The sequence below is a fragment of the Aulonocara stuartgranti genome, assembly GCF_965226115.1.
Source record: "Aulonocara stuartgranti genome assembly, chromosome: 7".
NCBI lineage: Eukaryota > Metazoa > Chordata > Actinopteri > Cichliformes > Cichlidae > Aulonocara > Aulonocara stuartgranti.
In genome coordinates, this window is record NC_138945.1 from 627,826 (window position 1) to 647,500 (window position 19,675).

The 19,675-nt window shown below is 48.5% G+C and overlaps 1 protein-coding gene across 6 annotated transcripts; it reads right to left on the reverse strand.

Moving 5' to 3' along the window:
* Window positions 1-312: 312 nt before the first annotated feature.
* On the reverse strand, window positions 313-12,851 carry rbl2 (retinoblastoma-like 2 (p130)). 6 transcript variants are annotated; one of them, XM_082538640.1, is made up of 24 exons: window positions 12,665-12,851; window positions 12,431-12,551; window positions 11,229-11,745; window positions 10,310-10,440; window positions 9,718-9,918; window positions 9,516-9,580; window positions 9,066-9,194; window positions 8,178-8,338; window positions 7,548-7,612; window positions 7,216-7,387; window positions 6,974-7,137; window positions 6,787-6,902; window positions 6,614-6,717; window positions 6,225-6,386; window positions 5,939-6,103; window positions 5,546-5,654; window positions 5,182-5,436; window positions 4,910-5,109; window positions 4,651-4,827; window positions 4,282-4,353; window positions 4,096-4,183; window positions 1,942-2,180; window positions 1,490-1,663; window positions 313-785 (listed from the first exon to the last, which is right to left on the reverse strand). In XM_082538640.1, exons 3-24 carry the CDS (start codon window positions 11,364-11,366, stop codon window positions 621-623), a joined length of 3,252 nt encoding a protein of 1,083 aa, XP_082394766.1. In that variant the 5' UTR covers window positions 11,367-11,745; window positions 12,431-12,551; window positions 12,665-12,851; the 3' UTR covers window positions 313-620. The 6 variants fall into 6 exon arrangements, with proteins under 6 accessions (XP_082394766.1, XP_082394767.1, XP_082394769.1 ...); XM_082538641.1 differs by having other exon boundaries at window positions 12,473-12,554; XM_082538643.1 differs by having other exon boundaries at window positions 1,942-2,177; window positions 12,431-12,554.
* Window positions 12,852-19,675: the final 6,824 nt, after the last annotated feature.

A 19,675-nucleotide genomic window follows, 5' to 3' on the forward strand; every position in this document is an offset into this window, starting at 1 on the left:
AAAGTGAAGCCAGAAGACGTCAGCGGCGTCCCCCGTTTGAGTGAGAACTGGAGCAGAGGCGTTTCATCTCTCAGATTCTGGTAACTTCCACGTGATGATTGCAGCGATGGTTTAAAATGTCTGACGAGCACGCTCAGACCCCCGACTGGACTCCTGTTGATCGAGCTAACACAGAGTTATGTTGAACATTTTGTAGCCACGCCCCCTCTCTGATGTCACTAACAGCGTCTCCACCCATCGTCCTACTCTCAGCTGCTGGTTTCTTTTCCACACTTAGTTTTATTGCAGCTCACATAGACAGAGGGAGCCGGCTCAGTTCACACAGTTTATTGTTTTTACATCAGGAGCCTGTAACCAAGGAAACGCCTGCAGGATGTAAACAGTACAAAATAAAGGCACTTAACTTACAGCTGTGAGCTCCATTAAATAGCTTCTCTTTGCTCTTCTGTACACGTATTTACAGACATGGGACAGCGAAGGAGACGAAACACGCACGCCACGAAGTTTAAGACCAAACCGACAGATTTAAAACATTGATGTTAAAAACAGAAAGGAAAATACGACTAAAACACAGGAAGCTGCTCCTTCACAGTAAAACACTCCGTCTGTGTCTGCGTGCGTCACTGGGAGGAGCTGCGGTCGTTGGCGACGTCCTGCAGGCGGCGCATTAGAGCGTTGGAGTCGGGACAGACGCGTTTGGGCGAGGCTCCCTCCTCCAGAGCCATGCCACGCTTCCTGGTCGGAGTCTCTCCGGTGCGGATCATGCTGTTGATCTCCTGGAGACGCTGAAGGGTCAGAGGTCACAGATTAGTGTTCAAAGCTCTGTCGGGCTGAGCTGCACATGCTCAGACTCCTGACTCTTTGATCTCGGAGCTCGTTTATTAAACTGTTTCAGGGTGATGACGGCGTCCTGCAGGGGGGACCATTTTATCGTACTTTCAGGAATCCCTCCATAATCTGACTTCCTGTTTAAAGATGTTAAATAATAACACTTGAATATTGATGAGCTACAGCTAACCTGTGTCCGCGTTCACATGGACCTGTTTAAATAAAGTTAGAGGGTGAAGCATCTCGAGACGACCGTTGTTGGGACAGGAAGCTGGTTTTACGCTCAGTTTCTCCAGAAAACATCAGAGGAACACTTTATTTTGAAAAGCCAAACTGTATCCTGTATAATAAACTGTTTGAACATCATGTGAAGTTATAAACGGACCTCTAACCTCTGCCTGCATCACGAAGCCCAGGTACACCGCAGAGGTACGACAGACTCTCGCTCGTTTTTCTAACCGCCGCTGCCGTGCGCCGGCGCCGGCGGGAGAAGCCGAGTGTAAATCGACCACTGAAGGTTTTAAAATCATGAGAACGTTTCAGACACACGAGGAAAGCAACAGTTTGGTTTCCGTACGAGAAGAAACAGCGTGGCGTCAACACGTCGTTACGGATAAAATAGCTGCTGTGAACGTGAGCAGTGACTCGTGTGGGGGCTTACGTTGGGGGGGCTGCTGCAGATGTAGTAGTGAATCTTTTCCCTGGGGGTCATCAGTGAGGGGGCGGAGCCTGCCTTGTGAGGCGAGATGTAGATGGAGTGTTTGCTGGACAGAAGCATCCGGCGGGGAGAGCCGGTCCTCACGGAAGGGTACGGACACAGAGGGGGGGTCTCGACCTGAGCATGAGAAAAACAAAGAGGTCAGGAGAACGATGCTGTCACGCCCAACCGTCAGCCTCCGTCAGCCTCCGTCAGCCTCCGCCTGGGCTGTGTTTGTGCTGCTGGAGCCTTTTTAATGACATTTATTGATATTTAAACATCTTGGATTTAAAATGAGTCAAGTTTAAATGTTTGGTCCAGAAGTCTCATCATCAGCTTCACAGACACTAAGCTGCTGCATTAATAATCAATAATGTTATTGATCAGCTAAATGGCTCCCAGCTCAGTCCACGTACCCCTGCAGACAGCGAGTTTGGCGAGTATTTCAGAGCAAAGGGCGTCATCTGCTTGATATACACGTTGTTGTAGAAGTGGATGAGGTCCCCTCGCTCCTGCTCCTCCTCCCCGGCATTGGCGGTGGACGTGCACGAGGTCTTGTTGGAGGTGTTTGTGGGCGTGGAGGGGGCGCTGCCGGGCTGGGGGGTGGGTAAGGTGCTGCTGGAGCGAATAGGGACCGGGCTGACGTCGCCACCTGCTGGAAGGAAGAACAGAGTAAGAGCACAATGACGGCACCTGAACACAAAGATGGCCGACGCTGTGCTTCTGCTACAAGAACACAGAGGTCGTGTCCAAATTCATGGGCTGCATCCTCCTGAGGCCGCATTTGTAGACCGATTACGTCACAGCGACGCGCGGAAGGCTGTCCAAATTCGTAGACTCCTCCGAATGCAGCCGACAAATGCGTCCTCCTTTTCCCCGAATTTGAAAGATGGGTCGGTGTGTCCTTCGTGGCCCACCATATCCCAGAATTCATAGCGCGGCCCAGCCAAACTCCAGTTTCCAGCAATGGCGGCCGCTACTAAGTTTTAAAATTACTCATACTAATCTTTCTGGGTCACAAAATAAACTTTTAACATATTTTCAGGCAAGAAAGTAGCTGTGCAAACATCAAATATCTGCTCGGTTTATCAAGATATCGCATATTTGCAAAAGTGCTTCGACGTTTTCGGAGATGTCTGTTACCCACCAGCTCGACAGCTAGCCGGGAGCTCGAGGGTCACTGAAGCCGCCGAGAACGGCACAACTCCCGGCACATCATTTTCAGATCACCGCGGAGTTTCGCTGCTTGGGTTAAACGTGATATATAAGTCACTTAGACAACCTACAAATGTTATTGTTGGGCTTTTTTCAGTGTTTTGTTTGTTCGTGAGTAAATCGGTTTGGCTGAGATTAAAGTTATTAGATTAGATAAAATAAAACTTTATTAATCCCCCTCCTCCTTGGTTTTCACACAGCTGACTAAACGTCAAACAGAAAACTGATCAAACAGAAGTGTGAGACGGTCGAGAATTTACGCCAGTGTCCTGTTATATTTTAGATAGCAAGGAGCAGACGGCTGAGTTTATTAAACTCCACCGAGACAGCGGCGACGCTAATCAGAAGGCGAGACCGTCCAATTTCCCCAGCCGTTTACTTCCGGCCTACCCGACCTTCTGAGGACCCGGCCCACGTAGACCGCGAAGGCCGGGTCCACAGGAGGATGCAGCCCATGAATTTGGACATGACCAGAGTCTGAAATCTCCCCCTGAGCAGGAAACAGGAAGCACGTCAGATTGAGTGATGAAACTGCTGACAGCAGGAGCATGTCATTGACGCAAGACACTGATGAACGTCATAAACAGCAGGAAGGGACGATCCGGGTCAGACGTGGGCTGCAAGGTGGCTTGCAGCAGCATAAACACACGGAGAGACGCAGGTGTGGAGTCTGTAAGCTAACCCTGAGGTTAGCATCGCCAAAAAACAACACTCACAGCTAACACACACTGCTAAAACACACGCTAACACACACCGCTAACACTCACAGCTAACACACATAATAACACACACGCTAACACACACCGCTAACACTCACAGCTAACACACATAATAACACACACGCTAACACTCACAGCTAACACACACGCTAACACACATCGCTAACACTCACAGCTAACACACATAATAACACACACGCTAATACACACCACTAACACTCACAGCAAACACACACTGCTAAAACACACGCTAACACACACCGCTAACACTCACAGCTAACACACATAATAACACACACGCTAACACTCACAGCTAACACACACGCTAACACACATCGCTAACACTCACAGCTAACACACAGAATAACACACACCGCTAACACTCACAGCTAACACTCACAGCTAACACACATAATAACACACACGCTAACACTCACAGCTAACACACACGCTAACACACATCGCTAACACTCACAGCTAACACACATAATAACACACACGCTAACACTCACAGCTAACACACAGAATAACACACACGCTAACACACACTGCTAACGGAGTTGATGTTTCCACACGTTTGAACCGACTGAGCATGCTCAGGGAGGTCAACCTCAGGATGAGGTCATGTGTCTGTACCTGCGTCCTGGCTGCCGTCTGTGAGCGGGTTCGGTTTGTTGGTGCTGGAGTGACGCCTCCTCCCTGAGATCAGCACGCTCCTGTAGACCTGAAACACGAACACAGAACATTGGAGAACATCAGCAGCAGCTCGTCACCCCTCGTTTTTCCTCACACAGCAAGCTGGAGGGAGGAAGAGTTCCTTACATTGCTGCTGGCCTGAGGCTGAGAGCGGTAACACTTCATGATGTTCTGGAAGGATCTGTCCTCTTTGGTCACCTGACAGAAGCAAACAGGTCACATGTTACTGGAGCACAGAGCTCACAGAGACGTTCCTCCTGCAGCACCAAGTCAAAGACGAGCAGAAAAGCTGAAAACAAGCGTGCTCAGCTTCCTGTTACCAGAGAGTCAAGAGTTGAGTGACAGTAAAGCTGGAGGCAGAGAGTTAACCCTTCAAAGCTCCTGCAGGTGAAGGTGGGATACCTCTGGCCTTTCTGAACTGAACCTGCTCTTCTTCTTTGTGAGTCTCAGAACATCTCTGAGCTCGTTGTCACGACGATGAAGAACCTGACTGACCTTGGCCATGACGTAGACGGCACACATGAGGAGCTGGTCCAGGTGTCGGTCCATCATCATGTCCGTGCAGTGGACCAGCGAGTACTCGAAGCAGGTCCAGATCTTCCTCCGGAGCTCCGGCATGATGTCCAGTCGGACGCACAGGTCTCGGAGGCGGACGCTGGCGAGGTGGTACACCTGGGAGGAAACGCTGCAGGTAAATGAATCACACCTACACAGCGGAAGCAGAGCCGCACTGAGCATGTGCACGAGCACGTACCTTCCTGAAGAACAGTGACAGCGAGCCCTTCCTCAGCGCGCCGCCGGCCAGTTTAGGGGCCGGCTTGACAGTGGCTGGTTGCACGGCGATGGTGCCGGCGAGCGCCTGCGGGGGCAGCGGCTGCAGAGCGGCACCAGCCTGTCCTGTCACGCTCACCTGCACCGGGATGAAGGTAATCCCTCCACTCTCATTGGCTATCCCTGCAGAGAGGTCAAAGGTCAGAGGGTGCCGTTTCTCACTTCACCTTCGGGCTCGTGTTTTCTGACTCTCACCCTGCACAGGGATGGTCACTGTCTGCCCGTTGTTGGCGGTCACGGTGGCAGTTGCCATAGTGACCACAGTCTGTCCCGCCGGGATGGCCGTGACGAGGCTCGCCTGGGTGGGCTTGGCGACAGCAGTGCTGGCGGAGCCACTGGAGGCGAGGCCGGGCTCGCTGTCCACGGGGTCAACAAAGAGACGGCGGCGAGCCGTGCTGGCCGGCGGTGAGCTGTAACGGTCCAACAGGGTGGTTGGGGAGGGGGACACACCTGTAGGAGGAAGAGGAGGGCCAATGAGCTCCAAGAGTCCTTTAGCCGCATCAGAAGTCACACACACACACACACAGTGTGCAGGTGTGACAGGTATCAGGTGTGTGACCTTTGAGCGTGCTGCTGCTGCTGAGCTCGGCGCCGTGGCTGACCGGAGTGACGGGAACGCTGCCGGAGCTGCTCTCATCCTGCTGCTCCAGGTACTGAGGAGGCATCACCTGAAACACACACACCTGCTGATGAAACACACCTGAAACTTTGTTCAGCCAAACAAGAAGAGGAGAAGCGAGGACAAGACTTTCACGCAGCAGGCGGGACGTTTTTACGGATCAACAGGACCGGAATCAGCTGATCACAGCGAGGCCTCCTGCAGGTGTTATTCACCCAGAGTCAGAAACCACCAAACATGAAGGTCTGCAGTTACATTTGACCTCAGGACACACGAACAAAAAAAGCACAAAGAAGGAAACACCGACACGTATATCATCAAACATGGACGGACCTCCTGGCAGCTGGGGGCGTGGTCTTTGGCCCCACGGAGGCTCTCCCACAGCGGGGAATCGCCAGTCCAGGCCAGATTCTCCAGGACCTGCTCCTCCACCTGGTTCAGGTGCTTCACCACCTCCCGAAACAGACCCTGCTCCGCCCGCACCAGCACCTCAATCACCTGCAGAGACAGACGACAAGCTTTCTTCATCCAACTGTTCATCCATCATCCATCCAAACATCATCCATCATCCATCCAATCATCTGGCGTTTTCTGAAAAACAAACCTTGTTAGGACCTACTTTTTGATGAGGGCGTATTGATACCTTGTAGAAGTGATAGGCAGGCAGCTGGAAGATGCCGAGCACGTTGGGGAAATCTCCAGGAGGTCTGTAGGAGAAGATGACGATCTCCAAGCAGCAGGCGAGCAGAGAGCGGTGGAAGATATCCTGCTCCAGAATACACTGCAACACACACACACACACACACACACACACACACACACACACACACACACACACACTTTATAAGATGACTTTATCAGTACACGGCTGCATGTGAGATAATCTGAGAAAAACATTCAAACAGGAAGCAGATGAAGCAGTGATGGAGGCTGACATAAAGAAGGATTATTCTGATCTGTGACTCATGCAAAGTTGCTCTGAAAATGGAAATAAGTGTTTTCCCTCACAGACAGGTCGGCGTCGCCCAGAATCATCTTCTCTCTCTCGATGACTGACTCCAGGATCCTGTAGTAGAGCGCCTCTGCCAGGTGGAAGTACTTCACCGCCATGTCTGCGAGGACAAACGTTACTCGGTCACAGCAGGTCGCTCGTGTGCAGTGATGCGAGGCTACGTGCATACCTTTGCCCATGGCCCTGCCCCCGTCTGTGGCGCCGTCCTCGTAGTGCTGGGAGAAGACGTCGAACATGTCGTTCAGGCGCCGGCTGATGGCGTTGCTCGGGTCTCTGGCGCAGCTCCTGGGCGAAACGAGAGCAGGCGTGTTGAAAGGGTCAGAGTTAAAGACGACGTCAGACACGCTGACACGTACCTGAGCGTCTCGGCCAGCTTGGCGCTCGGCCCCTGCTTGGTGCCCGACAGCAGCGTGTGGAGACGCCCCACGCTCTTCATGGCGGAGGAGAGCGGAGACGCCAGGCTGCCCTCCTGCACGTACTTCCTGCCCGTCAGTGGGGTGGAGACTTTCAGAGCCGAGGCCTGGGGGGGAGGTGGCATGTTAGCGAGGTGGGAAGCAAACCAATCAGAGAGCGTAAAAGAGGCAAGGTCAGGTCTTACAGCGAGGCTGGTGTGGAGCCTGAAGGTGGCGCTGTTCTGGTGCTCCGCCCCCTCGCACAGGCAGGGCCCCGGGGTGCCAATGTCCTCGCTCGCTCCCTCGCCGGTGAAGATCCTCTCGTCCAGGCTGCCTGTGGCCAAAACGTGCTCCTCGTACAGGCGGCTGAGCGCCAAACTGAGGGCGAATCAGAGCAGAGGGCGGTCAGCGGCGTCTACGTGCTGTTACCATGACCCGTCACCAGGGGGCGGAGTCAGAAACACGTGGGTCTTTAGTTTACCCCCTGCTACAGGTAAACAGCTCCAATTAACCAACACAGAACGGCCTTCAAACTTACAGACTGTCTCCAAAGTTCATGGGGTCCAGGAAGCCGGTCAGACTGTCCTCCTTTCCTCGGAGAATCTGCCAACGGACACGAGAGGAAGCTGAGTGTAGCGCCAACACGGTTCCTACCTGTGCAGGTACGAAGCTGCTCTATGTGACCAAACCAACCAATATTATTATTCATTTACATTTAATCGTATAAAACTTTAAATGATTTCTGATGTTTGATGTGATTATTATTTATCAGCAGAGCTCTGCAGAGCAGACAAACAGCCAACATGTTAAAGACGCGCTCGCTTTACTGCACTCTGCATCCCTGACGTGTTCAACACCGGGGCTCACACTCAGTCTCAGTTCTCAGTCCCAAGCTGCTCCGACTGTGCTGTGGGCCGGACCATAGTCTTTGCTGGGCTGATTCTGGCCCCCGGGCCTTATGTTTGACCCCTCTGCTTTAACCCAGATCACTAACATGCACTTTTCCAACACCCTCACTAACGCCGCGTGTGAAACACACGCCCGTCATTCTGCTTTTACCCCGTGGAGTGGCTCCAAACCAACAGAGGAAACCTCGCCGAGGCTCTCGAGGCCCGGCACCCGCTCAGGTGTGTTCACCTGAGTGAAGGTGTGGGAGGAGGTGGCTCACCCTCTTGTGGAAGAGCTTCTTGATGAAGGGTTTCCAGAAGTGCTCTTTGACCCCTTTGGCCTCCAGCACCAGGCCGTCGTGCAACTGGCACAGCTGCTCCATGAAGCAGAACGGGCCCGAGGCCGGCCGGAAGTCCTTGGTGCCGAAGTCCTCAGGAAGCCCTGTGGGACGGAGAGACAGCGTTACCATGGAGACATGACAACACACAAATTGTGTTATTTTTAACGATAACATCATTTAAACTTTCATTCCTCGTGTGTTAACCCCACAGCGGCCCCAGGAGGCTCCACCTCCTCAGTCGCGCTGATGATATTGTTCAGCTCTAATCCTGGTTCTACTGCAGCTGATTCAATCCCAGGATAATGAAATCCTGATCGCTGGTCTGTTGGTTCAGCCAGCACGACCTTCTTCCTGTTTAACAGGCAGGTATTTAACCCAAACCTTCAGGAGCGTCTCGTGTCACCTGAGCGGGCTGAACCGCGCCCTCCCGCCTCTAAACGTGCACCTTTCTTTAAATGTTAGTTTCATGCCGAAACGCTGCTCGTGGGCGGAGTGTTCAATGAAGCAGGCGAGCTCCCCGAGTCTGACCTCGCTCGGCTCCAGGGTTGTGTCTGACGGGATCACGTGGTGTTTCGGGGCCTCACGGGGGCGCACAGGAAACCCGACAGGAAGTAAGGGCAGCACTGACAGAGCCTGCTGCCGGCTCCACCTTTGATTTATTTGAGGTGTGACCCAATGCTGCAGGTGAGCGATAAGCAGGCTTCCTCTGCAGCCGACATGATTTATTCAAAGAACTGGAGACGTTACTACAGCAACCAAACTAAACCGAGCGCGAACAGCACGTTAACAAAGGCAGGAACGATGTGTACGTCAGCCTCAGGACGCCACCTTTGAACTCGGGGTTCAGCAGGTCCTTCCTGGCGTTGCACAGCAGGGCGTTGGTGAAGACGAGGTCGAGGGCGCACAGCAGCAGGTGGTACGAGTTCACCAGGTCGTCGCTGATCATGGGGAAGTTCCCTGAAAGAAGAAGCAGAAACATCATCGAGGTGCAAACCGGACTCATCAGCGTGCATGAGCAGAACCAGAGCCGAGAGCAGGAAGTGAGCCGCACGCCGAGACCTGGCATTCCAGCTGAGTGGCTGCTGGGACGAGATTGAAGCTTCACAGTTCTGATTATTTATTATCCCATTTCTGCAGCTCCCAACAATAACGCAGAGAAACACCACACACGTGAGCGACAGTGGGGAGGAAAAACCTCCACCTGTCTGTGACGAGCTGTGGTTTGCACCAGGGCGCTGTGACGGACTTCTCTGACATCATTAAACAGGAAGTGCTTACCTTTGGCGTGGACAAACAGCACCCAGCAGAAGTTGAAGACCTCGGTCACGGTGCACGGGTGGCGTCTGCAAAACAAAGAGCGCACATAGGTTACCAGGCAGCACTGCAGACCCGCCCCCGCCTGGCGACCACACCAACAAACACCAAAGAACTGAATACTGAGCGGTTAGCATGAAGGTGAGGTCAGAGGTTACGGTCCCACCTCTGCTTGCGGCTGCGGTGCACTCGCGGCGGCTCCTCTGACGGCGCCCTGAAGATGGATTTGAAGATGGGGACGTACTTCTTGAAGATGACGGCGGACACGATGAAGTTCCTCTCCAGCTTGTCGGTGCTCTGACGGAAGTCCGGCGGCAGGTCAGCCATGTCCTGCCACTTCTTCATCTTACTGAAGAACTCGATGAGGCTGAGGAGGAGCAGAGGGCGGGGACATGAGGAGCGAGCCGAGCCACGAAGATGACGTAATAAAAACCTTGTGGTCGCCTCTAAACCCTTCACAGAGCGCACATCCCATTTTATTCTATTTTTATTTATTCATCATTTTAAATATTTTGTAGCTGATATATTTAGTTTTCCTGCTCGTTTCCAGCTGTTTGTGTGTCTGAGTGGTTCTCGCGTTCCCTCGCGTTCATAGTCTTTTGTCTATTTCCTGTTTTATTTTGAAGGTCTGCCTCTGTTACTGTGCCTGCTGGCCCCGCCCTGATTCTCTTCACCTGGGTTACCTGCCTGGCCGTGTGTCGTTATGTCATCAGTGATTGTGTTTCTGTGGGTGTGAAGGTGGAGAGGGGCACACCGACCTCATCTCGGAGCAGCGCAGGATTCGGGTCAGAGAGACGTAGTTCCCCTCGGCCGTGCCTTTTCCTACCGTGGGCACAGACGACCTGCAGGCCACGTAGAGGGCGCACGCCAACCAGTGCAGCTCGCTGCCCTGCGACAGGAAACAAGATGACAGGAAGCTTTGCAGACGTTAATGAATAAATATAATTTTTATTTAAAAGGACGAAGGGCGCATCGAGGGACGGACAGCACTCTCATCTCCTTCCCTCTCGTTTCCTTCGGTAGTGAACACTTGCTCCCTGAGCAGAGAGCTCAGGCTGTGACGTCGCTCTGTGCCGAGGCTGACCTCCATGATCTGGACCTGAGCTTTTCTAAAACAACTCAGGAACCTGAACCTGAGTTTGAACCCATCCTAAGCAGATCTAATGTAAGAATACAAAATAAGGTTTGACTCCACACAGCCTCCTGTGACTAAAAACACCTATAAATAACTTCAGGTGTACCCCGCCCCTCAGCCTGTGACGACAAACCCCGCCCCTCAGGCGTTCCTGGGTATTTAATGGTCACACTCAGTGTACTTAGAGCAATCATGAAGTAAAATAAACCGCCATACTGCTCAGATCCAAGTACTCACAGTACTTAAAGTACTCGTTATGCTGATATTAGTGTAGCACAGTTCTTTATTATTACTGTGTTTAATACCTCGGACTGCTGGGCGGAGCAACATAAACACCACCTTCACCTGATGGAGGAGGAAACACCCTGCAGGGCACCGAAGTACTCGAGTAAAAGTATTCAGATATTTGTTGCTGTAGAAGAACGACAGCGCTACAGTTAAAGAGGCATCCGCCCGCCCCCTGGGGACACGCCCCTGCCCCTGGACGCCGAGACCCGTCAGAAACACGTCACAGAGCCACCTGTCCAGGTGAGCGTGCTTACCTCCAGGGTGAAGTTCCTGCTGATGTTCTCGTAGCTCCCCCACGCCTCCCCGCTCGCCTCCTCGTCCATGTTCAGCGCCCTGCAGAGCTCCTCGAACCCGCGGCGCGCTCTCTGCGCGGTTTCGTCCTCGTCGCTCATTTTCACCGCACTGACCGGACAGTGTCGACCCCGCCGGGCACAGGGGGCCTCCCGCGGCGCGCGGACACGCTATTCACGGGGCTGATGTCCTGAATAACGCCGTTATTACCGAGCACCGGGGCTCCCGGCCTGCGAAGCCATTTAAAAGTCCTTTGACTGACAGATACGCACGCATGCGCGGCTGCCAGCCACAGCGTCAAACGTCACGTCTCAGCGTACGTGCTTTAGCGAATAGCACAAATAACGTAGCGGGGCCCCGCCCACTAAGGGTGCGTAGCTGAGTGTGAGTGGGTGAGCCCACCTGTCAATCACACTGGTGCTGCTTCCGGTTGTTTTGTATTTTTCGCTGGTGTGGCGCTCCGCTCGCCCGGAAGTCCATCTGAAAAACATTCAATTATAACTTTTGTAAAATCTGTGATCGGTAAAAGGCGGGAAACACAAACCTGTGCAAACGTTTAAATGAGCGCTCATCGTTCGGCTCTCATTAAACTGCTGCACAGGTCCTCACAGTGCAGTGAAAGCGAAGGATGAAACGGGACAAAGACTCAGCTGTCAGAACAACCCAAATAAAGCTGCTCAACCACGACATTAGTGTGTGAAAGGAAAGCAGTCATTATATCTCAGGAGAGTTTGATAGATTAATGCTGCAGTTACCACAAAACTGTGACTGTGGGCAGCAGATTAGACCCTGAGTACATCCTGGCTGTGCTGTAGCACTGTACACACCAACCCTTCAGATTCTTTAATAATCAGCTGAGGCCTGACCCACACTGCCTGACTGTGGGTGTGTGGAAATCAGTGCAGATGACAGAGATCATTCACTAAACAGCAGATAGGAACCCAAACGAGTCATAAAAATAAAGATGTTAGTCAGAGTTATTGCACTTTATGTGTTGAATTAAATCTCAGATTCTATAAATTGATTGTAGTTTTGTTTAGAATCTGGAGATGACTCTACACCTTTAAATATCATCACTAATAAAGGTCTTAATGAACTTAAACTGTGACTCGTGCATTTGTCTCACGGTCCTCAACAAAATGTTATTATCATAAAGTTAATTTACCGTTAATTTGAACACGCAGAACTCACGCACACATTTCTTCACCTCATGCTGGATTTTCTGCGATGCAATCAAGTGTTAATTATTGTAAAGTTGTAAATGTTTCGTCTTCTTCTTGCAGCGGCTCCTTTCAATAAAGTGTTAAAGACAGAATAATAGAACAATAAACTCACTTAGAGACTGAAGTCATCACTTTAGGAATGTGTCAGAAACTCAGACTCATTATAATGATCTTACCACCGTTTTTTAAAGCTACTGAAAGCTTGCAGTGCTGATATAAACTCCATCCTGAGATTAATCTTTGTCGATTATTGTTGCATTCTCTCCGTCCAGCTCAGCGGCTCACATCAATGTAGAAACATGCATCTCGTCTGGAGCGACGGCCTTGCAGGTCTCTGTCACTCGTTGTTTAACCTCGTCTCCTTCCTGTTCAGCCGGCCGCACAGACAGAGGTTCCTTCTTCTGTTGTAACACGCCATCCTAGTCACATGTTGTCACGTGTTAAGAATTCTGAAGTCTCCTTCAGATCCTTTCACATATGTGTGCATCTTGTACAGTCTTTGATAACTCTTCCTTCTTTAAAGTAACAGGAAGTGATTTTCTTGTGTTTTTACGTTGTTTTCTTGGTCTTTTGTCGCCTATTTGAGTGTTGTTTGGTTTTTAAGGTCTGTAGTACGCTAACGCTGGCAAGTTTATCGCCTTATTTCTGTGGATCTTCAGAACTGTAATTTTTCCAACTGTCCTTTAAAGTTCATCTCTATACATCAGGCTGCAGTGTGCTGTTGGTTCCTGAATGAACTGATTTGTGTTTTTAAGGTGAGAAAATTATTTAAAGGTGCTACCCAAACATTCCTCTGACTTTCTCGTTCCCATCTTGCCTGAATCAGACTTGAAACCAGTGACTGAGACCAGAATCTCATCACTGAGGTCAGAGGTCAAGCTGAGCAGGAGACTCATTATCCAGTCAATCTTCAGAGGACTCGCCCCCTGCTGGACAGCAGCGGGACTGCAGGTCGTCAAGGTCAGTGACCAAACTCCTTTAACACACAGCTGCCCACCTCCGGAAAGACCTCAGCTTTCACAGGATGGACACAAGCCAACCACACACAGCGCCACCTGCAGGGCCTTTTAAGAATTTTCTATCTCTTTGCATTTCTGCTGATCATACTGTTAGATATGTTTCATATGCTGTGGTATAAAATGTGACACAAGGAGGCCGTTTAATGATTTTCTAATAAAGTTTCACTCATCAACTGACTACCTCATTAAAATAATCATCATATTAATCAATTCAAGTAATTTTATTTTTGTTATGCATCATCATGAAGAAAGCTCTGTGTAGTGGCAATTCCTTTTGTTTGACAAACCAAACATCCCACAATTAAAAGTCCACAAGCCACTGCTGCACTGAGATACTATTTCGTACGCAGGCGAAAGAAGTCCACTGTCCAAACTTTAAAGTTGCGTTTTTATGGTTTATTCATCCAGTTTGGCAATAACAAGATCCATTTTTTGTTACTTCCTGCTGCTTCTCCTGCTCTGGTAAAAAACCACAGGCTCACCCCAGTGCATGCTGGTCCTATACCAGTCTCTCTATTTATAGAAACAAAATGGCCCTACAGCTCTTATTGTCATGGTTGCGGCTGTGTGCAGGCTGGATGAGGACCCAATCGCAAACTCACGGAGGCAGGAATTAACTCAAACTTCACAGCTTTATTGCTGGACGGAAAAACCATACAAACTAAACTGGAAAGTATAACATGTTACACGGAAAAACACACGGCCATGGATGAGGGAGAACGCGACACAGAACTGAGGGAGATGCAGACATAAATACACAGAAGGTTAGCGAGGGAAGTGGGAGCACACGGGGAACACAGCTGACACTGATAATCATAACAAGACACGGCAGAAGTGAACGCAACACTGACGGGAGACGGGCAAAGTAAAACAGGAAGTACAGAGGTTCAGACAGGAGGAGAGAGCACGGGGAAAACACAGATATAACGGGCTGGGGAAAACATGGAATAAAACACAAGGAGAGACGAGGGCTCACAAATACACAGAGGGGCACACAAGGGGTAAGAGTCACAAGGGGAAAACACTTAGGGAACAACGTAACAGGGCAGCCCAGGAAACATGGCCTAAATAAGGAGCAAAATACAAAAATACATGAAACTAAGAATACTGGGCCAACATGGCCCAGGACCATGACACTTATTGACTGATTTAACAAGGTAAAATCAAACAAATAAAACATTGAAACAAATATTAACCTACAAATAAACTTGTAAATAAACCCCAAAATATAAGTAAACTAACAACAAACTTTAACTAATTTCAAAATAATAAAAAATAAAGAACAGATAGCTCCAACACTCTGTAAAGTCTCTCCTTCATCCTGAGCTCAGCTTCAGCTTAAAGGACGCTCCTCCCACTGAGGTGTTGACAGCGCTCTTCCTTGCTCACCTGCAGGAGGCGTCGCTTCCAGCAGAGATGCAGACAGCTGCAGCTTCAGAGGTGGGAGGTGGTCTGCGAGCTCCCACCATGCCCCAGGTAGAGCGACTGCTGAGGGAAGGCTTGGCCTGCAGGGGATGCTCACCTGGAGGGAGACACCGTACAAACGCCCTGAGACGGCCCGAGGGAGAAAACCTGTTTGCAGCTCCACAGTTTCATTTTAGAAGAATTAAATAAATAATAAATAATAAAATAAAGACTTTTCTTCAAGTGCTGAGAATGAAATGTTTGAATAATATTGGAAAATGTGGATGTCTCAAAATGACTTTCTTAAACTCCATATGAAACATCATCAGCAATAATGCTAATGATTAAGCTAGCACTTTGGTGACAGTGGGAAAGAAAAACCCCCTTTTAACAGGAAGAAGGGAGATGATGATGATGATGATGATGATGATGATGATGATGATGATGATGGTGGTGATGATGATGATGATGATGGTGATGATGATGCTGCTGCTGCTGATGAGAGTGATGATGATGTTGATGAGAGTGATGATGATGATAGTGATGATGATGATGATGATGATGATGAGAGTGATGATGATGATGATGATGATGATGATGGTGGTGATGATGATGATGTTGCTGAGAGTGATGATGATAGTGATGATGATGATGATGATGATGGTGATGATGAGAGTGATGATGATAGTGATGATGATGATGATGATGATGATAGTGATGATGATGATGATGTTGATGAGAGTGATGATGATAGTGATGATGATGATGATGATAGTGATGATGAGAGTGATGATGATAGTGATGATGATGATGATGATAGTGATGATGAGAGTGATGATGATAGTGATGATGATGATGATGATAGTGATGATGAGAGTGATGATGATAGTGATGATGATGATGATGATGATGATAGTGATGATGATGATGATGATGATGATAGTGATGATGATGATGTTGATGAGAGTGATGATGATAGTGATGATGATGATGATGATAGTGATGATGAGAGTGATGATGATAGTGATGATGATGATGATGATAGTGATGATGAGAGTGATGATGATAGTGATGATGATGATGATGATGATAGTGATGATGATAGTGATGATGATAGTGATGATGAGAGTGATGATGATAGTGTTGATGATGATGATGACGATGATAGTGATGATGATAGTGATGATGATGCTGCTGCTGATGAGAGTGATGATGATGTTGATGATAGTGATGATGATGATGATAGTGTTGATGATGATGATGACGATGATAGTGATGATGATGCTGCTGCTGATGAGAGTGATGATGATAGTGATGATGATGATGATGATGATAGTGTTGATGATGATGATGACGATGATAGTGATGATGATGCTGCTGATGAGAGTGATGATTCTGCTCCAAATGTCCTGAATCTGAAAAGCTGAGTTTTGATCTTGTGTCTTTTTGGTGTTTCACAGAAGAAGGTCCTGAGTTCACCATGGCCGGGGTCTTTCTGTGTGGAGTTTGCATGTTCTCCCCGTGGTTGCGTGGGTTCTCTCCCACAGTCCAAACAGATGCAGTTAAGTGGGGGCAGGTTAACTGGTAACTCTAAATTGCCCATAGGTGCGAATGGTTTTCTGTTTCTATGTGTTAGCCTGGCGACCTGTCCAGGGTGTACCCTGCCTCTTGCTGATGCGGAAGAGGATGCATGGATGGATGTTTTCCTCTAAAACCAGTTCAAAAATAAAGATATTCCTTTTTGAGGAAACTTGGCCATCTTTAAAATGACAGAATGAAGATTTTAGAGTTGAAAGTTTTATTTTCTGTGAAAAAAAGTTTTTATGAGTTAATAATTTTCAGCCTTTTCACATGTTTGGAGTCTGTGTGGAAAGAGCTCCAAACTTTATTTATTCTGACACAGCTGCAGTAGCTGGATGTAACTGGTCCCAGTCCTGATCCTCGTCCCGGTTCCAGCTGCTGCTTCAGGCTCTGAGCGTGCTCACATAAAAAAGGTCAAAGGGTCATGTGACTACCATGACCTGGTTGTAAATATGTTAGAGGGTTAGACCAGCTGTTGGCTTCAAAACGATGTGTGACAAGCAGATCGCCTCCACTGTGGGCGGAGCTTTAAGATCCCTGCTACACGATGTCTGCCTTTTGTTTATCATTTCAGCTCAGTCAACAACAAAAAATCTCTTAAATCTATTTTATTTATCAATTTTATTATTTGTAACTTCATTGTTATGAACTCCCAGTGGAGGGGCCCCTTTTGAGTATGTACCCAGGACCCCCGAGGCTCTAGGACTGCCACTGTTTATGCATCTGTGGCTGCATAAACGAGACTTACAGATAGAAAAGTTTAAATGTTTTATATTTATAGTTTATGATTTAAAAAGGACACATAAGTGTAAACGTGCCAAACAAGAAACACACCATCAGACATAAATGCATAAAATCACATCATAAACCATCAGTGTAGTGTAAAAATGATCTGTACGCATTGATGAGCTGCTGTGACGTCACAGCTTTTAGGAACGATAGCTGTGTCCCAAACGTCGCTGCATCCTCCGGAGGCCGCATTTGAAGGCCGATTACGTCACAGCCAGGCGGCGAAGGCTGTCCCAATTCGTCAACTCCTTCAAATGCGTCCTTCATTTCCCCGAATTTGACGGATGGGTCGGGTGTGTCCTTCGTGGCCCACCATATCCCAGAATTCATAGCGCGGCCCAGCCAAATTTCAGCTGCCAACAATGGCGGCCGCTACTAAGTTTTAATATTACTCTCATTACTCTTTCTGGGTCACAAAATAAACGTTTAAGTTTATATTTATATTTTCAGGCGAGAAAGTAGCTGTGTAAACATCAAATATCTGCTCGGTTTATCAAGATATCGCATATTTGCAAAAGTGCTTCGACATTTTCGGAGATGTCTGTTACCCACCAGCTCAATATCAAGCCGGGGGGTTCAATGATCACTCGAGCCGGCGAGAGCAGCGGACTCCCGGCTTCATCGTTTTCAGACCCCCGCTCTTTCGCTACTCAGGTTAAACATGATATATAAGTCACTCGGATAACTCAAAAATGTAATTGTTTGGCTTTTTTCCGTGTTTGGCTGAGATTAAAGTTATTAGATTAAATAAAATAAAATAAAGTAAAATAAAATAAAAGGTGATGCCCAGCAGGGGGCGCTCTGAGCAAACAGACTGCAGGCAGCCTCCCCCTCTGCTTCCCGCAGCATCACCTGCCACCGCCTCTAACGAGGTTTCACAAAGTGTGAAGCAGGAAGCAGACGTTTCAGTCGGCTGTGCAGGTTAAAGTTTCAGTGGCTGTCAGTCTGGGCAGGTTGGTTTCACTGCAGAGGGTCAGAGGAGGGCGGAGCTCCACATCACCTCCATCACACACGTCAACGCATCAGCACCACAGTTTTCTGCCAGTTTCCAGCTTTTAATCATCACGCTTGTGTCAGATAATTGTGGTGATCATGATCTTTTATTTCTCAGTATTCTCTGACACGATTAACGGTCAGGTTTACCTGTGTCCACCTGAGAAGGCGAATAAAAGAGAAAAACAAACTTTCACTTTATTAAAGCAACACGAAGAGAATAAATGAAATATGATGGCTGATGAAATGAAATGATTTCATTTGCTGGGGCAGGTGGAGAGGAGCGAGCGGAGCAGAGGGTCAGACGGCGGGGATGCAGGCTGAAACGGCACTGCAATCACTGGAGATTCTGGGTAATTTTGAGGGACGGCGTGTTTGCAGGAGCTGCAGGGAGCCGCCTGCTGGCCGTCCCAGCTGCTGAGGAGGAGGAGCTGCGTGGCAGGAGGTGGCAGGAGGGTTTGAGTGGCATCACCAGGCGACAGCTGCCGGCCCACGGCTGCACCCCTCGCCGCCTCGCCAGGATGCTCCTCACCGTCTGACAGCGTAAACACACAGCTGGAAGCTGGTGGAGGGGAGGTGACGGGGAGTCGCTCGGGGGGGCTGAGGGACTCTGAACAGGCCGGGAGGTGAACCCGAGCTGTCCATCTGGCACCGTCAGAGGAGGCGCAATTAAACGTATTCCTCAGACTTTCCATCATATAAATTATTATTATTATTGTTACTATTGTTATTATTGTTAATATTATTGTTATTGTTATTATTGTTAATATTATTATTATTAATAATAATAATATGATTGTTATTGTTATTATTGTTAATATTATTGTTATTGTTATTATTGTTAATATTATTGTTATTGTTATTATTGTTAATATTATTATTATTAATAATAATAATATTATTGTTATTGTTATTATTGTTAATATTATTGTTATTGTTATTATTGTTAATATTATTATTATTAATAATAATAATATTATTGTTATTGTTATTATTGTTAATATTATTGTTATTGTTATTGTTATTGTTGTTATTTAAGCACCATGAACAGGAAAACAGCGAGAAATCAAAGCTGAGGCCAGAAATAATTTCCCTTTTCGACTCAATTTAATTATCAACAGTCACCTCGAGGTCCTTCATACTGTACAGACCCTACAATCAGTCAGAGACACACTTTGACTGAGCACTTGGTGGCAGTGGGAAGGAAAAACTCACTTTTAACAGAAAGAAACCTCCGGCAGAACCAGGCTCAGGGAGCGATGGTGCCAAATATCAGATTTGTTTATCGATTTCTGCTTGTTTCAAACTGAACCCAGAGAAAAGCTCAGCTTTGACGAGCTCGGCTCTGCTTTAGAAACTCAACTGAAAACTGTAAGAACCATCAGTGATTCTATGAATGCC

Coding starts and splice junctions, on each gene's coding strand:
- rbl2 (XM_082538640.1), bottom strand. CDS start 11,366: ATGAGCGACGAGGACGAAACCGCGCAGAGAGCGCGCCGCGGGTTCGAG. Junction 7,138..7,215: donor GGCTCCACACCAGCCTCGCT/GTAAGACCTGAC, acceptor CCTCCCCCCCAG/GCCTCGGCTCTGAAAGTCTC. Junction 1,664..1,941: donor CAAACTCGCTGTCTGCAGGG/GTACGTGGACTG, acceptor TCTCATGCTCAG/GTCGAGACCCCCCCTCTGTG.